The sequence below is a fragment of the Alternaria dauci genome, chromosome 2 (genome assembly GCF_042100115.1).
Source record: "Alternaria dauci strain A2016 chromosome 2, whole genome shotgun sequence".
NCBI lineage: Eukaryota > Fungi > Ascomycota > Dothideomycetes > Pleosporales > Pleosporaceae > Alternaria > Alternaria dauci.
This window is the reverse complement of record NC_091273.1, coordinates 2,498,188-2,518,091: the sequence shown is the minus strand read 5'-3', so window position 1 is coordinate 2,518,091 and position 19,904 is coordinate 2,498,188. Positions and strand designations below refer to the sequence as shown.

General features: G+C 53.0%; 11 protein-coding genes across 11 annotated transcripts; 4 read left to right on the top strand and 7 right to left on the bottom strand.

Moving 5' to 3' along the window:
* Positions 1-41: 41 nt before the first annotated feature.
* Positions 42-1,973, bottom strand: ACET3X_002861 (uncharacterized protein; the record flags this gene model as incomplete). Its single annotated transcript, XM_069449650.1, has 1 exon — positions 42-1,973. One exon carries the CDS (start codon positions 1,971-1,973, stop codon positions 42-44), a length of 1,932 nt encoding a protein of 643 aa, XP_069309408.1.
* Positions 1,974-2,769: 796 nt separating this feature from the next.
* ACET3X_002860 (uncharacterized protein) lies at positions 2,770-4,509 on the bottom strand (the record flags this gene model as incomplete). The annotated part of the gene is made up of 1 exon (XM_069449649.1): positions 2,770-4,509. The coding sequence occupies one exon, from the start codon at positions 4,507-4,509 to the stop codon at positions 2,770-2,772; it is 1,740 nt and encodes a 579-aa protein (XP_069309407.1).
* Positions 4,510-5,026: 517 nt separating this feature from the next.
* ACET3X_002859 (uncharacterized protein) lies at positions 5,027-5,954 on the bottom strand (the record flags this gene model as incomplete). The annotated part of the gene is made up of 3 exons (XM_069449648.1): positions 5,027-5,068; positions 5,128-5,599; positions 5,653-5,954. 3 exons carry the CDS (start codon positions 5,952-5,954, stop codon positions 5,027-5,029), a joined length of 816 nt encoding a protein of 271 aa, XP_069309406.1.
* A 513-nt stretch (positions 5,955-6,467) lies between these two features.
* On the bottom strand, positions 6,468-6,910 carry ACET3X_002858 (uncharacterized protein; the record flags this gene model as incomplete). Its single annotated transcript, XM_069449647.1, has 2 exons — positions 6,468-6,676; positions 6,766-6,910. 2 exons carry the CDS (start codon positions 6,908-6,910, stop codon positions 6,468-6,470), a joined length of 354 nt encoding a protein of 117 aa, XP_069309405.1.
* A 370-nt stretch (positions 6,911-7,280) lies between these two features.
* ACET3X_002857 (uncharacterized protein) lies at positions 7,281-8,799 on the bottom strand (the record flags this gene model as incomplete). The annotated part of the gene is made up of 2 exons (XM_069449646.1): positions 7,281-8,165; positions 8,218-8,799. The coding sequence occupies 2 exons, from the start codon at positions 8,797-8,799 to the stop codon at positions 7,281-7,283; spliced, it is 1,467 nt and encodes a 488-aa protein (XP_069309404.1).
* A 465-nt stretch (positions 8,800-9,264) lies between these two features.
* Positions 9,265-10,208, top strand: ACET3X_002856 (uncharacterized protein; the record flags this gene model as incomplete). Its single annotated transcript, XM_069449645.1, has 2 exons — positions 9,265-9,328; positions 9,574-10,208. 2 exons carry the CDS (start codon positions 9,265-9,267, stop codon positions 10,206-10,208), a joined length of 699 nt encoding a protein of 232 aa, XP_069309403.1.
* Positions 10,209-10,515: 307 nt separating this feature from the next.
* On the bottom strand, positions 10,516-11,325 carry ACET3X_002855 (uncharacterized protein; the record flags this gene model as incomplete). Its single annotated transcript, XM_069449644.1, has 1 exon — positions 10,516-11,325. One exon carries the CDS (start codon positions 11,323-11,325, stop codon positions 10,516-10,518), a length of 810 nt encoding a protein of 269 aa, XP_069309402.1.
* Positions 11,326-11,852: 527 nt separating this feature from the next.
* On the top strand, positions 11,853-12,969 carry ACET3X_002854 (uncharacterized protein). Its single transcript, XM_069449643.1, has 4 exons — positions 11,853-12,187; positions 12,347-12,435; positions 12,490-12,640; positions 12,692-12,969. The coding sequence occupies exons 1-4, from the start codon at positions 11,908-11,910 to the stop codon at positions 12,871-12,873; spliced, it is 702 nt and encodes a 233-aa protein (XP_069309401.1). The 5' UTR covers positions 11,853-11,907; the 3' UTR covers positions 12,874-12,969.
* A 90-nt stretch (positions 12,970-13,059) lies between these two features.
* On the bottom strand, positions 13,060-14,084 carry ACET3X_002853 (uncharacterized protein; the record flags this gene model as incomplete). Its single annotated transcript, XM_069449642.1, has 3 exons — positions 13,953-14,084; positions 13,658-13,894; positions 13,060-13,605 (listed from the first exon to the last, which is right to left on the bottom strand). Exons 1-3 carry the CDS (start codon positions 14,046-14,048, stop codon positions 13,060-13,062), a joined length of 879 nt encoding a protein of 292 aa, XP_069309400.1. The 5' UTR covers positions 14,049-14,084.
* Positions 14,085-14,535: 451 nt separating this feature from the next.
* On the top strand, positions 14,536-16,425 carry ACET3X_002852 (uncharacterized protein). The gene is made up of 2 exons (XM_069449640.1): positions 14,536-16,222; positions 16,273-16,425. The coding sequence occupies exons 1-2, from the start codon at positions 14,635-14,637 to the stop codon at positions 16,308-16,310; spliced, it is 1,626 nt and encodes a 541-aa protein (XP_069309399.1). The 5' UTR covers positions 14,536-14,634; the 3' UTR covers positions 16,311-16,425.
* A 522-nt stretch (positions 16,426-16,947) lies between these two features.
* ACET3X_002851 (uncharacterized protein) lies at positions 16,948-19,838 on the top strand. The gene is made up of 2 exons (XM_069449639.1): positions 16,948-18,142; positions 18,197-19,838. The coding sequence occupies exons 1-2, from the start codon at positions 17,039-17,041 to the stop codon at positions 19,817-19,819; spliced, it is 2,727 nt and encodes a 908-aa protein (XP_069309398.1). The 5' UTR covers positions 16,948-17,038; the 3' UTR covers positions 19,820-19,838.
* Positions 19,839-19,904: the final 66 nt, after the last annotated feature.

The window sequence follows — 19,904 nt, the reverse complement described above, 5'->3', positions numbered from 1 at the left end:
TCCATATTGAACTGAAACAAGCAACGTCTTGTAAATCAAGTCTAATGACGCCGCGCCATACTCAGCAGCCCACCAGCAACCACCCCAGCCGCCATGACGCCAACTTGCGTCCAAGGCATCTCAGATATGTAGAATTTGCTCTTTGTGACTACGCTAGCTAGATGGACCAGCGACAAGGAGTTCTGCTTCTTATGCCGGTGAGCGGGTGACGGCAAGACGGGCGGAGGATCAGGAATATATTTTGGAGGGTCTGTCCAGCGGCGAGAGGAGGTCTTGGATGGGGTATGGTCGGCAGATGGACCTGGGAAGGCGAAGGACATGTTGAGGATGCCGCGTTCTTCATCGACGGAGGGCTGATGCTGATAGTCAGCTTCGTCTGAACTTGCGCTATTGGATTCCTCGATCAAAGTGGGTGCTAGGTCGCTGAGTGGGCAGTCGCTGGTCTTTGTGTCTTCCTCTGGTGGCTCGACGATAAGGGTAAATTCAGGGCTCTTGTCGGCTCCAGGCAGCACCTCCAGCTGATTATAAGAGGTTTCCTCCTGCTGAACGCTCTCCAAAACGGCGTACTCTTCGTCTTCATCGAAGGCGTCGTCGACAGGCTGCTCATTTCTGGCGGCCTGCCTAAACTCCTGGAGTGCATCCATGGAGTGAGTCCGACCATTGGTCTTGCGGCGCATAGAAGACGAGCTTAGTCGCATCTCAGCTGTAACAAAGCAGTTCTGTGTGTGCCTTTTGCCAATGGCTGTGAAACATTCGAGTGTGGGAGTGATAGGCGGGGAAGAGGATGCGTAGCCCTCATCAGCAGGCTCAGAATCAGTTTCAGAACGAATGTCGGACTTGTAGTCTTGGGTTTTGTCCTCGTCTTCAAAGACAATGTTGTTGAAATCCAAATCTTCTTCCGTTGCGGTGGCATCAAATGGGATGGACAGCGAGGATAAGATTTTCTTGTCCTGTGTCATGTTCGTAGTCAAGAATAACTTCTCGTTACTCGTAGTGTAAGGATCGGAAGACCCGAAAAGCTCTTCATCCCCGCAACTGGCCTCAAAACTATCCATCGAAGCGGTATCCTCCTCTTCAATCACATCGAGCCCAGCCTTGGCGTATTGCTGTTCTGTATCGACTTCATCATTCTCCAGTTGCTGAGCTTTGTATTCATGATACAAGTCCTCGAGCTCTTTCCGGGAGAATTGTTCCGCTATGTCGACGTTATTCCTGCTTAGTTCGAAAAGCATGCGGTCGATCTCTTCGTTCATTTCGCGGTCGGCCTCTTCGTCGCGCTCGTAGTGGTCAGAGACGAAAACCTGATCCTGCTCATGTTGTTCAAAAGCGAATATCTGCATCGCCTCGTATTCATCCAGCACCTCCTCCACCTCTTCGTCCGCACCGACGTCGATATCGTCAATCTCGTGCGCATTCTCAATGGAAGTGACAATGTTCAGTGGTGAACAGCGATATACATTTGAACATGGGAGCGACCTATGTTTCATCTTCCAGCTCTGGAAGCCTTTCGTGTAATTAGACCGATAGGCTTTGTTGCTGCTCAACTCCGGATATGCAGGCGCATCAGGGTCTTCTTTACCATCGTAGCGCAGGCCGATAGCGCGAGTAATCCGGTCGAACCGCGCAGACATGACCTGGTGTTCTGGACGACAATTAAGGACGGCGAGATACCAGTACTCGGCTGGCAATTGAGCAGTAAGCTCTGGTACCTGGGCAAGCTCGGTGGTAGGCGGCTCTTCCGGGACGGGCGAAACTCCGCAGGCGTGCTCGTTGCGGATGCGTGACAGGGTGTAGGTCTCGTCGTCTTCCTTTGTCGCATCTCCGGCGGGAGGGACTTGGAGAGGACCTAACTCGGCGGCGGAAGGCGCGGACGTGTCGGCGGTAGCATTCCAGCTAGCCAAATCGAAATCATCATCGTCGTCGTCGGCCCAGTTGAATTTGCGGCTACCAACAGCAATAGGTTTGGAAGCCATATTCTGTGATATCAATGTGTTGGTTCGATAGTGTGTCGGAATCGTGAGTAGGCTGAGAATGGTAGTTGTGTCCCCTTTCGCAAAGGCGGGCGAAATTGAGTGGTATTGAGTCGAAAAGAGTCTTTGGTAAAGAGCGTAATGCGGTGTAATTTCTGAACCGACAAGATGCGCGTGTAGTAGCGAGAGTGTGATAGTGAGTGTTCAAACACTCTTGGCGCCTGACGTTATTGCGATGATGGTACGTGCGCAATCATTTGTGGAGAGGGAAACGAAGGACAAAAAACTAAGAAAAAAATGAGAGGCTGAAGACATTTTGGCAAGTGAAAGCGTTGTGTGCTGACTCTTCGATTGTGGATGACCCTGGATCAAATCAGGGTTCACTCCTCGTGGGTTTTGGTCAATTCCAACAACCACACTTTGGCTACCGCACAAAATGCTTGAGGACATGTATGGGTAAGCGCAAGGGTTTATATTCGTAGGAAAAAATGCTAGTTGTGTATACAAAAGGTTGTCCTGATCCGGGCTTTCCTAGCGCACCAAAAGAGAATTAGCAAAAAGTAAAAACAGTCTACAAAATATGTCCGTGTTGACCAATGACAGAGCATCCGCGGACGACTTTCGATTAAGTTCTGAGCATTGCCATCTTCCCAACATATGTTCCGGTCTGCAGGAGGCCCTAACGTTCGCCGAACTGTCGTTCTGGGGAAATGCGCAGTCGGTACAACGGACCGTGAGATCCATCGTGTCAACTTCAAATAGTTCCCTGGTCGACCACCTGGATGATGTTGTCGATCGTCTAACAGGATCGTCGGCTCCATACCGCAGCAGGTGCAAAGTTCCAAGCCGTCCGTGAGAACTTCTTTGTAGCTCTAAAGCAGTCACGTGTGGCTTGCTTTGACTTCTTTGGTAGCTTTTGAATGAAATGCTTCATTTTGTTAATCCACTTGCGCTGCAGACTCTTGGTAGCTTCGACGATCGCTAGCCCTGGTTCCATAGTTTCATCGAAATCAGTTGCGACATCATCGTGACAGTCGACAGTCTGCTCGCGCACTTCCTCGAAGTCGTTGGTCTCTTGTATCACAACTGCAGGCAACATCTTTCTGGTATCTTCAGCGGACATGTGGAGTGGTACAAATAGTTGCTCAACCTCCTCTACTCGCGGCTTATCGACATCCATAACCGTAGCATCTATATGCAGGTGGTGCTCATCATTTGCAGACTGTGGACGATGAGTCTGATAGGACGACATGGACGTCACAGAAGTGCATTTCGAAAACGCCGAGGTCTGCATAGATGACTTCGTCTTCAGTGTATCTTTAGAAGGCGCGATTCGGACACGAAATGTGACGTTTTGTAGATCAAGCTGCATTGGGGTGTTCGCAGTCTCAGTCAATGGCGACTGTCCATGCTCATAGCAGTTCGTCGAAAACCGCAGTAGCGACGGTCCATGCACCATACTGCATCCAGTCTCAGCCTTAGCATCTAGCCACTCCCGACAGGAGCAACTGGTACCACCACCGGCGTGATGTGCGATCCGGAAGCGCTCGCGTAGCATAGCAAGTGCGTCGTCCGCAGACAAATTCATCCCACTTGCGTTAGGCGACGGGATTGGCGATGAAGATGGCGACGAGGATGTAGACGTCGACCAAGGCAAGCGGTCATCTTCCTCGGGAGACGTAAAGACGTCACCAGCGCGAGCCATGAGGAACGCAAGTGACTTGCCGCCGCTGTGCCTGCGGTTTCCAAAGCTCTCTTTGCTTTTGCAAGGGTAGGGGATGTCAATAGCCTCGAGAGGCGACATCATAGGCGGATGATAGACGAGGTAGTCATTGTGCGACCGGGTAATGTTCGTGTATTCCTTCCCATCCTCCTCGCATTCTTCAATCTTCTGAGCGAATTTCGAGACGGCACGCTCAATCTTTTGGCTGAGATCAAGTTCATCGTCGTCCGAGTCGGAGTCGAGGTCTGAATTAGCGTCATCAACACCTGCGCTTGCCATGCATCGAGCGAAAGAGGGTGACTTTGCCTTTGTGGAAGAAGCTGTTTCGGTCGTCGAATTTTCTCGTATGAAATCTTGCAACTCATTCCAGGATTGATCTTCATCTTCTTCCTCATTGACATACTCGCCCAGATTGGCGCTCATGTCGTCGTCCAGGAGTTCGGTTGCTTCCTCGTCCTCTTCTTCGTCTTCGTCTTGGCCAAGGAAGAAAACAACCTTGGTGCCGGTCCGGTCAATAAGTTCGTGGCCCACCTTGTCGACAGCTTGGTACTGTCCCACAATGTAGCCCTGAACATCGCTCTTTGTGGCTCGGCTCATTGAGGTCAAGCTCTTCACACTGCCCTTGATAGGCGACCGAATAGACAGCTTGGGCAGTGCGGATGTCTCTGAGGCCTGTTCGCCATCGTCGGAATTCATAAGAACTTTGGCTCTAGTCTCGTAGGAGGATCGGTCGTTTTCCTGGTGACTATAGGCTGCATATGTGGATGTCGCCTGGCGGCCCTTAACTGACGATGCAGGAACTCGGAGTCGGGCCATGTCGCTCGTATGTCTATTGCTGCTTTTGCGCTTGTGATGATATATAATGCGAACTGGGGGCTGTTCCGCGGCGGAATGTATAAGTGAGCGATCGAGGCTCGATCAAGTGTCTTGAATGATGTGAGAAGAAAGGCGTGGTGCCTCTGAATCAGAGTCAGATATTACCCAGGGTGTTGTGTGCAGGAAACATGAACGCCTTAGCCTGTGGGTCAACCTTTTGAATGCACTCCCCACGGCAACGGCGGTTGCGTTTGCTCTCATTTCTTGCCTAGGGTCAGGCTATGCCTATGTCTTTCACGCGCCCTGAGGGGAAACGAGTTGGATATGACGCAGCACCTGTGAGGGGACACATTGTGGGAAACAGGTCAGGAGATGAGCGGGTCGAGAGATGAGCAAGCGCGAGGCTTGCTGTGGACAACAGCAAACAAATCTTCTACAACGAGGGTCGAATTCGGAATGCCTGCCCCATCTCTGATGTGCGGATGAGCAGTGGCTATATACACGTCGAATATCGCATCTACTGACCAGCAGGTTTCCGGTGCATAACTGTCGCCGCCGCCTGAACAAAAACATTAGCAACCTTTTCCTCGTGGCTTCATCGGATTTTACTGAACATACTTGGTGATTCGGGAATATCAAAGTATCGGCCAACACGACGTTCTCCCTCCGCCCAGCAGCAAACACAACAACCTCGGCGATGTCTTCTGGTGTCAACGGCTCAACGCCCTCGTACACCTTCTTGGCCTTTTCCTTGTCGCCTCCGAATCTTACGACACTAAACTCTGTCTCAACCTGCCCCGGATCGATTTCGATAACTCGAATTCTTGTGGCGATGAGCTCCTTGCGCATGGCGTCTGTGAAGGAGCGCACAGCTGCCTTTGTAGCGCAGTAGATGGAACCGCCTTGGTAGGGCTCGCGGCCTGCAATGCTGCCAATGTTGATGATGTCGCCCGAGGGTGTGGAGCGCGCTTTGAAGATGGGGAGGATGGCTTGCGTCATGTTGATGAGGCCGGTTACGTTTGTGCTGAACATGGTATCGATGTCGGCGGGGGAGATGTCAGGGGCTTGAGCGACGCCTTTTACGAGGCCGCTGATGTGTTTGTTAGCCTAGACAGCAGGGCATGTACTGAGGGAATGGCATACGCGTTGTTGACCAGGACATCAATGTCTTTGTACTCTTCTGGTAAGTTGCCGACAAAGTTTTGCACCTGGTCTGGCTTGCTGACATCGAGCTTTACTGGCAGGACCTTGACGCCCTTTGCGAAACCCTGGATCTCCTGTGCAATCTCCTTCAACGTGTCTTCTCGCCGCGCGGTCAGGATAAGCTTCAGGTCATCGGGCTGTGTGCGCGCAAACTCGATTGCGGTCGACTTGCCGATGCCAGAGGATGCTCCGGTGATGACAATCGTCTTGCCCTTGAGGCGCTCTGCCATCTTGGTCGACATGGTCGCAGTTTGTTGCTGGAGGATACGCGATAGCTGGATGCTCGTAGGCGCGATGCGGGGTCGCAATGGGGCTTTGGCGAAAGAGGTAGCAGCGCGGAAGAATTGGCGAGAGGACGGGAAATTAGGCATATACGTCGCAATGCTTGGTAATGCAGCGATGGAGGTTTGCACGACGTGGGCGAAGGCAATTGGGGACGTGGGGGATGCAGGCTGGTGGTTATGAGGGCAGCTGTCGGCAGAGGTGACACCGAGGCTGCGCGAGTCAGGCAGGTGCATTGAGGGGTACTGTAAGCACGACAGTGTGGGGAGCTCTTGTGTCACCGTCCATGACTTGTTCCGCATATAGCAAAAGAGCAATGTAAGTTGAAATCATTTCATTCGTGCCTGTGCCGTGTCTCAGGCCGGCTTCATGGAGACGTTTCATCGTCAATCCACGTTATTATCTTCCTCCTCCAACTCCTAGCACACTGTCCTGTGCACGGGGTATCGAAATCGCCACACGTCACGACAACTTTAGTTGGCGCCCTTCTTCTTGAGAATGGCCTCGTCCTCTTCCCTCAGCTCCTGGTCGATCTTGGCTCCCTTGGAGGGCTCGTTGCCGTGTGCGCGTGCGGGAAGGGTAGCATCTTGCTCACGCTGACGGTCCTCGAGAGACTTCTCCTCGCCCTCCTTCTCACGCTTCTCCTCGCGCTCGAGCTTGTTGGCGATGGATCGCTCGTCCTCTATCCGTCGTCGTTAGTAATCGTTCTTGTGAAGAGATGGATGATGATGCGACGCATTGATGCTTGTCGCAGGGTAGAGAAAAACATACTAGAGTCCTGTGCCTTGTGGGAGTTCTCCTTGCCCTCGTGGAAGCGGTTCTCCTTCTTCTCCTGCTGGATCTCGGCGTCCGAGCGGGTGACCTGGTCCTTGGACTCGTACACCGCGCTGTTACCGACGTTGGAAGTTCCAGACATGTTGTAGGTGTGTATGTGGTGGGGTTTGGGAGTAGTAGAAGGTTTGTAAAGTGTGATTTGGAGTGAGAAGTGGTAATTGATTGATGTTTATTGTCGTGTGAGCGTCTTCTCCCCTCTTTATTAAGCTTCTGAAGATTGCGCAGAGGCTAGGATCCATGATGACGTAGCGGAGAACGATTACATCATGGTGGGGAAAACAAACACCACCCATGGATATTTCGGGCACCAAACGCGAGAAGCATGATGACATGCACAAGGCCGATGTGGTGCCTGAGGCTGGTTCGAGCTTGCACATCGCGATCACGGAGCATGTGCGCTGGGCTAGATGCGACTTTGATGCCGAACGCGATATGCATCAATCACGCGACAATTACGCGTAGCTCCTCTTCTTGATCCATCTATCAACCAAGGCCAGCGCTTCCTTGGGCTTATTCATCGGCACCATGTGGCCTGCTCCGTCTACCGTAGCAAACGCAAATGTCGTTTCTCGCCCACTTGCAGTCTTCGTCTTGACTTCCTTGAACCACCCCACCTCGGTTCCCTCGTTCTGCCACGATCGCTTGGGCTGCGCAACAAACGCAGGCTGACCCTTCCATTGCATCGTGTTGGCCCATTGTAGGTTGCCTGCCGTGTTGCAAGCAAGATCCAGGTTACCTTGATAGAAGAGCACATCGATACCATGCTCAAGGAGATACAAGACCTGAGGTTGCGTGCTCAGCACCCCATCACCGGTGAGGGCAAAAGCCCACGCGATATCGTAGGAGAGTCCTGTGAAGTTCTTAACAGCTTGGGGCACGCTAAGCGCGTTCCAGACATCCGGCGTGTTCATGTAGTCCTGTATCCTCTGCATCTCAGGGTAGCACAATTCGTCTTTCGTCTCGCAGTCATCCGTGATATCGAATCGGTTGCGACCTCCCGCTCCAGCTTCGCCGTCGTAGTAGAGGATAACACCGTAGTTGCACACGTCTTCAGCCGCGATGCATATGGCTGGGTCCGGGTGATTATAGCACACGTTGGTAAGCTCCATACAGCGAGGAAGGTTAGTAGCCATGATGTCGCAGCGAGTCTGGTTGAAGATGGGGCTCTCGACACCCGGGTTTGTCGTGCATAGAGTTTCCCAGAAGCCAAATGCAGTGTCTCTGGGCGAGACAAATGCGTTGCCTGTGAAAGTCGACTTGAGGTTGACCTGAGGCCGCTTAGGATAAGCTAGGTTCTTCGAGACAATCTCAGCGCCGAGTGTTGGGACGTAGTGGCCCTGTTTGTGATTAGCCTGTCTCCTGTAGATGGTAACGGCGACCTAGACATACAGCATAACTTTCTCCCGTGATATGGAAGTCCCTATTGCTAAGATCTGGGAATACGTCGCTTATGAACAGCTGCAGAAAGTGATGCATATCCTCTGCTGCCGTGAAGCTCGTCGCGGGAAGCGGGATTCCCTCATCGACGTAACTAAGACCGACACCAGCGGGCTGATCAACGAAGATGATGTTGGCATTCTTGCTCCATCCATATTCGTTGTACACGGTTCCATTTCCAAACTCATTGATCAGGCAAGGGCCCAGCTCGCCCAGCAATCCGATCATGCCTGAACCACCAGGCCCTCCTGTCAGCCATAGCAGGAGCGGATCTTCAGAGGGCTTGTCTTGAGACTCGAAGTACCAGAAAAAGATGTGCTTTGAGCCGATGTCTAGCCAGCCATTGTACTGCTTGGAGCGTGCATCACAGATAGTGCTGTTTTGCTGCTGCTTTATCCGGATAGAGTGGTGCTCTGAAAATTGGCTTTGATAAACCTGAAAGCCTTCTACTTCTGGTTTCTCTTGGAATGGCACCTGTGAAAACAAAGATGCTGTTGCGGTCGCGGCGAGCAGACCGAGGATAGAGAGCTTCATGGTTGAGACGGTACCCTGATGGGCGGTGATGGTGTTGTTCACACGAGATGGAAGGCACCGGAACACGATTCAATAGAGGCAACGCAGGTGAGGATATCACAAACACGTAACGCAAGTCTGGAACCACCAAGGACGTATGAGAGAGGTGAGAGGGAAAGGAGGTTGGTCCTTTCCAAAGGTAGCCGCCGCCGCCGCCTAATGACGCTCCGTCGTCTTCGGTTGGAGGCCCGCGGCGATCGAGCAGGGGTGTGAGCATTTGGCTCTGCGAACGTGCTTTACCACCACTACCACACGCGACTTCACCCTCACACTGTCTATTCTGCGCGATCAAACCGCGCCAAGTAGTATCATTCATACACACGAGCTGCTACCGACATTTTGGATAACCGCTAGGATCAACACCACCCAAAGATAACGCATCGATCCCACGCGCATTCAAACCGAGCAGTCGCTTCTTCCCTCACCATGCCTTATAACAACACACCAATAGCGCCAAATAAGGAAATTACGGGCCATGTATCGCTTCCTCGTGAGTAATGACCCGTTCTCATCTTAATCTCACCACCTGCAACGTCGCTATGCTTTGATCATACACGAACTTGCACGAAGAACAATCTCCTACCGCGCAACTAGTCACTGCCAATTGCGCCCGCGGTGGTCTCATAACTGCTACTTCGTCTTCGTACATACAACGAGCACAATGTCTTCGACTCCTCACGTCCCCTATCCTCTCGCCCCTCCTCATGGTAGACAACCACTCTAACAATACCACAGTCGCACGCGTGCAAAAGATAATACAAGCGGACCCCGAACGCATCACAACCTCCAAGAACGCCGCCTTCGCCATCGCACTAGCGACAGAAATGTTCGTCCAGCACCTCGCACAAACTACACACAACGTTGCAAAAGCCGAACGTAAGCCGCGGCGCAACATCCAGTACCGCGATGTCAGCAGTGCGATAGCAAAGACGGACAACCTCGAGTTCCTCGTCGATGTCGCGCCCAAGACGAGCACATGGGGAGCCGTGAAGAAGAAGCTCGAGGAGAAGGAAAAGGAGGACGCGAAGAAGAAGGACAAGGATGGCAAGAAGGACGGGGCGGCGAATGGACAGAAGGCATTGGACACTGTCGGGGAGGGCGCAGATAAGGACAAGGACACAGAGACGCCGACCAACGGCGACGCAACAGTCTCGCCTACACCAGCGAAACCAGACGAGACGCCCGATGCCATGGAGATCGACCAGGAGGTCGAGCGGGTTGAGGACAGCGACCCGGAAGAGGACGCGGCAGCGATGCAAATCGAGATGGAGATGCGCGGCCCGCCTCGTCAACCCATGGCGAGTGCAAGCAAGAGTCCGGAAGCTCGGCGGTCAACTGGTGGATTTACGGCGATTAACGGTCAGAAGTAAATCTGCGAGGACATGGAGAGCAGGGAGAGGCGACGGTCTAGACGAATGTTATCTTGCATTGCACAACGGCGTTGGCTGGATATATCATGGGAATAGCGCTGGCTTGTTTGAACAACGATCTACATCAGGCCTTCATGCGAGACTGTGGAAAGTAAACCAGCACGGCATACGGAAATGTATAGTTGTATACATTACTTCTGAGCAAAGTGTGTTGTTGCATATCCGTTACACCCCGAGTAGCTTGTTCTCTGCTTCTGCTCGCATATGTCTCATACGCCCCTTGGCTCCTCCACCAGCCTTCACCCCTTCATTTCGTCTCCGGGTCCCAAACCTCTACAGTACCCTTCCAGTCGTCCCTCACTACAATCTCCTCCAGAACTCCCTTCGTCCGCTTCCAGTCGACCCCAAACTTCCCACTATTAATCTTGCACATCCTGACGCTTTCAATCCCACCCGCCATCTTCACCAGCTCCAGCAGCATCTCCATAGCCGGCTTCGTGTTCCCAACAATAACATCCGGCTTGTCTTTGGCCTTGCCATACTTTGCGCTCGTAAAGAGACATCCGATCCAGTGCTGGTTCCCAGCATCAACAGGCGGGATTAAGAGGGCGGTGCCGGTGGGAACAGGTCGAGACTTTAGCAGGTGCTCTTTGGTGCAGAAGGCGTGGTATATTGCGTAGGCTTTTGGGTAGGCGTCTTTGAAGGCTTTGGCTATGCCGCTACCCCAAGCGCCTTGTACGTTGCAAGCGTGTATCAGGAGGGTGTGTGGTGGGGCTGCGAAGATGTTTCCGGTGTGATGGGTAAGGGCGAGGGCGGTGCTGGGTCTTTCAGACGAGAGAGATGATGGGGAGAACTGGTCTGGGGAGAGGTTTTTGTGTGAGAAATGGCGCGGTGAAGTAGTGTTTTCCGAGCGCCCTGTGTCTTGTCGCTTCTCGAGTACTGGGGTTGAGGATTGTGATAACTTCCTCTTGCTGTTAACCTTGTCTTTTGGCTCTGCAGCAGTCGGCATTGGTGGCTGGCCAGTTGATCCTCCTTCGCTTTCTCCAGTTGCCGTCGTAGATTTGGTTCCTTCCTTGGGCACAAAATAGCATCTGATGTCAGAGTCTTGAGGGGACATGATGTTGTATGTCGAATAGGAGGTTTTTTGCAGCAGAACTCTGAACTCAAAAAGTGAAGGTATCCGGAGTCAGAGGAACTGAAATTGGAAGACTCTTGTATAGGCCTAAACATGTTTGCACCTACCTAGGTAGCTAGCATCCAGGCAGTCGCCAAGACAATCAAGTTGGGCTACTCGCCAAACTACAAACTGTTTTACCTACGCTCAGATATAGACACGGGAAGAGACCCGATGTGGTTCGAGCATCATGGAGAGTCGATACTGGCTTTGAGCCATGATGCATTGGCGGATGCTGGAGAGACAACGTTGTTCACTTTGGAGAGGACTGCAAACACCACGTACTAGACCTTTACGATCATCGTGATAAAAGAAACGAATGCGGGATGGAACTCGAGCAGTGTGCGAGGCTCATCGTGATGTTGGCCGATGACGCCGCAGGTGAAGATGGCGATGCGGCGGAGGGCGGCCAACCAATCAAACGACACCTGACATAACGCTCCTTGCCAAACCGCCAAAACTTCGACATACTCAACCCAAGCTCTCCCCATCAACGACACCGCCCCCCGCCCACCCGCGTCCACGATGCCCGCCCTCGCCAACACAACCCGTGCCATTGCACGCTCATGGACCGCCCACCAGATGCCCGTCGCTCGGGCGGCCGGCACCACCGCTCTGCAGACCCGCAACGCCTCGGCTTCCTCGTTCGACAGCCCCTTCAAGGGCAGCCCGGAGACGACCAAGATCCCCTCGTTCGCTGCGTACAGGAATAAGGGAGGCGAGACGGGCCCCAAGATGTTCCAGTACTTCATGGTCGGAACCATGGGTGCGCTGAGTGCGCTTGGCGCGAAGGCGACTGTCCAGGGTAGGTCTCCAGCCATGCGATAGCCCGGCGGAGGGGTGGAAAACACGGAAATCGCTCAATGCGGCTTATTTGGAGCTGGTGGAGAGCAATTGGCTATTTTGGGGATGACTTGGACCGCGAATTGATGAAGACCGGACGGCTAACGACTGCGCCCAACAGACTTCCTCGTCAACATGTCCGCCTCCGCCGATGTCCTGGCCCAGGCCAAGGTAGAAATCGACCTCGCCGCCATCCCCGAGGGCAAGAACGTATGTCGCGCAGTTCGACGTTGGATACCCGGACACTGGAGCTGACGAGAGCAGGTCATTATCAAGTGGCGAGGCAAGCCCGTCTTCATCCGACACCGCACCGAATCCGAGATCAAGGAGGCCGACGAGACCAAGTGGGAGTCTCTCCGTGACCCCCAGCCCGACAAGGACCGTGTCCAGAAGCCCGAGTGGTTGATCATGTTGGGTACGTCAGGCATACAAGATGCACGTTGCGAGTCATGACTGACAAGACTAGGTGTCTGCACCCATCTGGGATGTGTCCCCATTGGCGAGGCTGGTGACTTTGGAGGCTGGTTCTGCCCTTGCCACGGTTCCCACTACGACATCTCTGGCCGCATAAGAAAGGGACCTGCCCCGCTCAACCTGGAGATTCCCCAGTACGACTTCCCCGAGGAGGGCAAGGTCGTCATCGGTTAAGCAGAAGAATTCTTCAGTGGTGGACAGCGGTGATGTCGACTTGTGTGTATAGGAGCGAGCATCAATTTCCTACGGTTTGATTCACTTAGATTCAGCTTGTGTCCTTGCAATGTAACACCAGTTAGAGTCAATCTCGGCCACCTTTGGTTTTATTGTTTGGTGGGATCATCATTTATGATTCTATATTTACTGCCCGCTCAGGAAGGTTTTTACTGCCTCCACGGCGCCCTTGAACTTGTCTGCCTCGATCAACACCATGTGTCCCTTGGGCTTGACGCCCAACTCTTGGAACGCTCTCTTGCTGTCACTCGCACCCTCATCCACCGGTGTATCGTACTCAAAGCTCGTGTACCCCACGGCATGTTTGTGCAGGACTTCGTCTTCGGGGTGGAAATAGAATGTCTCGTCCCCTACATCGGACTTTTTGTTCTTCTTCTTGCTCGGCGGCGCGTCTTCGCTCGGCAGCTGGCTTTGTATTTCAGAATAGCATTTGGACAGGACGAGGTAGTGTGTGAATGTGTAGGGCTCCTTTTCCTCAACCGCCCACTGGATTTCTTCCAGAAGCATCGTGTACATTGGTGGCACGATTTCGTGGGGCATGTTTATGAAGCGCTCGGTCAAGATGAGGCCGATTTGCGCGGGGGACGAGGCTGTGAGGAGGGGCGAGAGTGTTGGGATCGGCGCGGACTTTTTTGAGAGGTAGGCTGTCAGGTCTTGGATGACTTTTTTGTCCTGTTCGCCATTAGTTATATGCATGGGCAAATCACGGATGGAGAGCGGATACCTTGTGTGTCTCCAGGTTCAGGACGGTAAGGAAGGCGTACGGATCTGTCTCGTTGCCATCGACCTTGACTGTGCTGCCGAGTAGCGGTTGCGACAATATAATATCCGCGAGCTCAGAGAGGTTGAACAACTGCGAGTCCACGTCGAGGAGTTGGCGCAAGAGGTTCTTGAGGCCATGGAAATCGACCGCTGGCTGCGGATCGAACCATTCAAAGTCGACGTTCACCATGTCCATGTCCTAAGAATTTGTGAGCAGGCGCATCGTGAGAAGATGGTAAGCAGGGGCAGGCGCATACCTCGTCGCTGCCAGAGTCGTCGTCGTCATTCTGTTTGCGCTTGTCCGACGCATCGGGAAGCTCTTCGGGATCTCTTTCAGACTTTCGTTTGGCCATTGTGTAGATGTGTGGAGAGTAGGAGCAGGGTTGGTGAGGTCAGTGGATACGCGACTTTGCGCGCGATGCAGCTACGTTTGTTATCGATAGGCAGTGGAATAATTCTTCTGCCCCGCCCTGGGAGAGCATGCTCAACCACGCAGGCTTTGCAGTTAGGTCGCATATTTTTTTATGAGCCAGGGCGATAGCTAGTCAATTGAACGTATTTTAATTGCATGGGTCAAGAACTTGTGTAATGACGCTCGCTTTCCTGAAATGTAACTCGTAGGGACAAACACAGGGATCCACGAGTATTCATAACATTGCACTTGAGCGATATCAACAATGTATACCTCCAGGCTACCTTCTGATGATTGGATATATTCTCTCTCTATTCGGGCAGAAATCTGATCTAAAGGCTCAAACTTTCTTCGTACCAGAGAATCGATAAAGATACTAGGCAAGACCCTGCCCCGCTAAAATTTTGTGAGAATCAGTCACCGAGCATCCCACCATTGCATCTTCTTCCTTTCTTCTTCCCCTCCACACCTTTTCTTTACCATACACTTCTCTCTTACCCTCTAGTAGAACCAAGCAAAGAGCAACCATGGCAACAGACAACTCGGACCCCATTCCTCCTCACAAGACGTTCGATACCATTTTGGTACTCGACTTCGGCTCCCAATACACGCATCTGATTACGCGCCGTCTCCGCGAACTCAATGTCTACTCTGAGATGCTTCCATGCACTACCAAGATCGCGGACCTACCCTTCACCCCCAAGGGCGTCATTCTCTCTGGCGGTCCGTACTCCGTCTACGAGGAGGGCGCACCACACGTCGACCACGCTGTTTTCGATCTCGGCGTCCCGATCCTGGGCATATGCTACGGACTACAAGAGATGGCATGGCACTTTGGAAAGAACGCCGGCGTAGCTGCTGGCGAGAAGAGGGAATACGGACACGCAAACCTCAAGGTTGAGAGTCACGGCGGACACATGGATCAGCTGTTCAAGGACTTGGACAACGACCTCGAGGTGTGGATGAGCCACGGCGACAAGCTGAGCCACATGCCTCAGGACTTCATGACCGTTGCGACAACTGCCAATGCGCCGTTCGCGGGTATTGCGCACAGCACCAAGAAGTACTACGGCATTCAGTTCCACCCCGAGGTTACACACACAAAGAAGGGCAAGGTTCTGTTGAAGAACTTTGCCGTCGACATCTGCGAGGCCAACACCAATTGGACTATGAGCAAGTTCGTCGACCAGGAAATCACACGCATCAGGAAGTTGGTGGGCGACAAGGGACAGGTCATCGGTGCCGTCAGCGGTGGTGTCGACTCGACTGTTGCTGCAAAGCTGATGAAGGAGGCTATTGGCGACCGCTTCCACGCCGTCATGGTCGACAACGGCGTCCTGCGACTCAACGAGGCCGTCCAAGTCAAGAAGACGCTCGACGAAGGTCTGGGCATCAATCTCACCGTCATCGACGCGTCCGACCTCTTCCTCGACCGCCTCAAGGGCGTAACTGACGACCCAGAGAAGAAGCGCAAGATCATCGGCAACACTTTTATCGAGGTCTTCCAGAAGCAAGCAGAGAAGATCAAGGCAGAGGCTCACGAATCTGCCGAGGCTGGTGAAATTGAATGGCTCCTCCAGGGCACCCTCTACCCCGACGTCATTGAATCGCTGTCCTTCAAGGGCCCTTCCCAAACCATCAAGACTCACCACAATGTCGGTGGTCTGCCAAAGGACATGAAGCTCAAGGTCATTGAGCCTCTGCGCGAGCTTTTCAAGGACGAGGTCCGCGAACTGGGCAAGGAGCTCGGCATCCCGGAGGATCTCGTCTGGCGCCACCCGTTCCCCGGTCCAGGTATCGCGATCCGCATCCTGGGCGAGGTCACACGCGAGCAAGTTCGCATTGCGCGCGAGGCTGATAACATCTTCATCGAGGAGATCAAGGCCGCGGGCCTGTACAGGAAGATCAGTCAGGCGTTCGCTGCGCTTCTGCCTGTCAAGGCAGTGGGTGTCATGGGTGACAAGCGTGTTCATGACCAGGTTATCGCTTTGAGAGCCGTTGAGACCAGCGATTTCATGACGGCCGACTGGTACCCCTTTGAGTTTGAGTTCCTCAAGAGGGTCAGCAGGAGGATTGTAAACGAAGTGAACGGAGTTTGCCGTGTGGTGTATGACAGTAAGTTTGAATGATGCGACCTCACTTGGACAAATACTAACATGTTGCAGTCACCAGCAAGCCTCCCGGTACTATCGAGATGGAGTAGACATGCCTTGACGAAAGTTTGCGCAGGTGCCCCAAGTAGTTGTAGCCGGCAAACCAGATTCAGATATTGAGGTTTTTAGACATATGATACCCCTGTATAAGTCACGACGTAGTGAAATACAACTTTTCAATTCAATACCGAAGTGCTGCCGGACTGCTGTGGGACGAAGCTTGCTGTGGAGAGGCGTATGCTGTGTGAAATATGAATGGTATCGAAAAACATCCTGGTGGTATTAATATGATCTGTAGTAAGAATTTGCTGCGTCAAATGTGATGTATAGCTTTGGAATTGTATAAAGGTGTGACTTGGTGAAGATGAGCTTCGCCCCATGTTGTGGTGTCGACTTGTGAATTTTCTTATAGAGTAGTGGACGTTCCTTATACTCAAAAAAGTGATTCGGCCTTCTTGAATTGTACCTAAGTAAATTGGGCCCTGGAAAACCCGCTGCATTATGTAAACCAACCAGACAATGTCAAAGTCAGCGAAGACGTTCAAAGTATGTTATAATCATAATGTAAAGAAATTGAGTTGTCTTGGTCAACTTCTTCGCAAGTGTGGCGGTGCACGTCGGACTCCCGGGATGTCGATCTCGAGCTGGGACGGGAGGGACCCTTGCATGAGATAGCTCCCCAGATGATACGCAGCCACTCCAAACTCCAAACATCGGAACCACCTCCCCTCCTCTACGCTCTTCCCACGCGAAGAAACACACCTTCAATGACGATGCGATGAATCGGTCTTCATCCTCTGGCTCACGCGCCCGCCAACCCGCCCAACAGCCTACGCCCCTCCGTCCCCAGTCCACGCGCCGTCCGTCCTCGCGCCCCAACCAACCCCCACGCTCCACGTCCTTTGCACCTTCTCTCCGGCGGCGCACAACCGGCCAATCCCTGCTGTCTCTCGATCTTGACGATGATGACCCCGAGGCTGCAGAAACCACACATGCTGATGCGGCCATTGTCGAAGAGATTGCAGAGATCAAGCGGTATGAAGACTTCACGACGATAGACTGGGTCCAAGACGCTGCGCGCGAGCAGATCCGACGGAAAGCGCGCCGGCGCGAAAGAGATAGCATTGGCGTGCGGAAAGATGGCAGAACGGGGAAAGTGTTTCTAGGCCGCGGACGGGGGAAATGGAGGCGGAAGATTGCTGAGGCATACGATGCAGGACAGGCGTGGATCGTGGTTACGCTCGTTGGCGCTGCGATAGGCCTTAATGCTGCGTTTCTCAATATCGTCACCGAGTGGCTGAGTGATATCAAACTGGGACATTGCACCACGGCCTTCTACCTCAACGAGAATTTCTGTTGTTGGGGGGCTGAAGGGGGCTGTCCCGAGTGGAAACGCTGGAGTGGGTTTTGGCCAGCGAATTACATACTCTATCTCGTATTCGCAGCTCTGTTCTCTTTCACCGCGGCAAGGCTGGTCAAGAGCTTCGCGCCGTATGCAGCTGGCTCGGGTATCTCAGAGATGAAGTGCATCATTGCTGGCTTCGTCATGAAGGGCTTCTTAGGCTTTACCACGCTCTTCATCAAGTCGATAGGCTTGCCGCTGGCTATTGCGTCGGGGCTGTCGGTCGGTAAGGAAGGGCCTAGTGTGCATTATGCCGTATGTACGGGTAATGTGATCAGTAGGTTCTTCGACAAGTACAGAAGGAATGCGGCCAAAACGAGAGAGATCTTGTGTGCGAGCGCGGCGGCAGGTGTAGGCGTAGCGTTTGGAAGTCCAATTGGAGGTGTGCTTTTCTCACTGGAGGAGATGAGCAACCAGTTCCCACTCAAGACGCTTTGGAGGAGTTATTTCTGTGCGCTAGTCGCTACCGCTGTCCTGGCTGTAAGTCTAAACGAATGCGGATATGAGATCTATGTTGAGGCTGACGCATTCTAGGCTATGAATCCCTTCCGAACAGGCCAGCTTGTCATGTTCAACGTCTCGTATGACCGCTCCTGGCACTTTTTTGAAATCCTCTTCTACATCATCATCGGTGTCTTTGGAGGCCTCTATGGTGCTTTCGTTATGAAGTGGAATCTCAAGATGCAAGTCTTTCGCAAGAAGTACCTTTCAGCATACCCCATTACCGAGGCTGTCACGCTAGCTGTCATTACTGGTGTTATCTGCTATCCGAACATGTTCTTAAGGATCGATATGACGGAGAGCATGGAGATTCTGTTTCAGGAGTGTGAGGGCGACAAGGACTATGACCGTCTGTGTGATGCGGACCACCGCTGGCACAATGTTGCAACTCTTGCCATTGCAACGGTCATACGCACACTATTGGTCGTTATATCGTTCGGGTGTAAAGTACCTGCTGGTATCTTCGTACCCAGTATGGCCATCGGCGCCGCTTTTGGTCGTATGATTGGTATCTGCGTTCAAGCTCTGCACGAGTCTTTCCCCGGCTCGGCTTTCTTCTCAGCCTGCGATCCAGATGGCGCATGCATCACGCCCGGCACCTACGCCTTCCTCGGCGCTGCGGCGGCTCTTAGTGGTATCATGCACATCACGGTTAGTGTCGTGGTCATCATGTTCGAGATTACTGGCGCATTGACATACATTCTCCCCACAATGATCGTCGTGGGTATTACAAAAGCAGTCAGCGAGCGTTTTGGTCACGGTGGCATCGCAGACCGCATGATATACCTGAACGGCTACCCGTTCCTCGACAGCAAAGAAGAACACACTTTTGGTGTCCCCGTAAGCCAAGTCATGTCTAGCCGCGTGGTCTGCCTACCAGCCACAGGCATGGAACTCCGCCAGATGGAACGTATAATGAACGAAAACGCTTACCAAGGCTACCCTATTGTGGAGGACACAAAGACGAAGACACTCGTCGGCTATATCGGCCGGACAGAACTGCGCTATGCTATCGATCGCGCCAAAGTCGAACAGCAGGCTCCGGGTCACGCAAAATGTTACTTTACGTCTTCATCTCCTACCAGCAACATCGGTTCCCGGGCTGCAAGCGGGACAGCAGCGTCAACACCAAACACAACGTTTGACTCTATACCCACGACCTCTTCTCAAACCTCACTAGACTTCAGCCGCTACATCGATCCAACGCCGCTCTCAGTGCATCCTCGCCTGCCCCTCGAAACCGTCATGGAGCTCTTCAAGAAAATGGGTCCACGGGTTGTTTTGATTGAATACCGCGGCCGTCTGACTGGTCTCATCACCATCAAGGACTGTTTGAAGTACCAGTTTAAAGTCGAGGCTGGAGGTGGACATGGTGGTGGCGCAGGGAATGGTGAGGAGGGTATGGAGAGGTTGGCGAGGTGGGGGAGAACAGTGATAAACTGGGTCAGAATGAAAGTCGGCTTGAAGGAAGTGGGTGAGGTCAGGTTGGTGAGCCCTACGGCTGCGACTGCTGGGGATACGAGAGGTGCCGGAAGGGAAAGTAGTCAAGACGATGGAGTAGACGGGACGTTTGCCGTCGGAGATGAGGATGACGAGGACGATAATATCGGACGAGGCAGGGATGTGGAGCTGGAAGATAGAGGGAGAGATAGATGAATGTACATGTGTCCCCGAGTCAAAGTCTGGCGCACGCACCCGTTCGTGAGGACTGCCATGCCCAAACCTCCGTGTCAGCCTTGCA

Coding starts and splice junctions, on each gene's coding strand:
- ACET3X_002854 (XM_069449643.1), top strand. CDS start 11,908: ATGCCCGCCCTCGCCAACACAACCCGTGCCATTGCACGCTCATGGACC. Junction 12,188..12,346: donor CGCGAAGGCGACTGTCCAGG/GTAGGTCTCCAG, acceptor TGCGCCCAACAG/ACTTCCTCGTCAACATGTCC. Junction 12,436..12,489: donor CCATCCCCGAGGGCAAGAAC/GTATGTCGCGCA, acceptor TGACGAGAGCAG/GTCATTATCAAGTGGCGAGG.
- ACET3X_002852 (XM_069449640.1), top strand. CDS start 14,635: ATGGCAACAGACAACTCGGACCCCATTCCTCCTCACAAGACGTTCGAT. Junction 16,223..16,272: donor TTGCCGTGTGGTGTATGACA/GTAAGTTTGAAT, acceptor AACATGTTGCAG/TCACCAGCAAGCCTCCCGGT.
- ACET3X_002851 (XM_069449639.1), top strand. CDS start 17,039: ATGAATCGGTCTTCATCCTCTGGCTCACGCGCCCGCCAACCCGCCCAA. Junction 18,143..18,196: donor TCGCTACCGCTGTCCTGGCT/GTAAGTCTAAAC, acceptor GACGCATTCTAG/GCTATGAATCCCTTCCGAAC.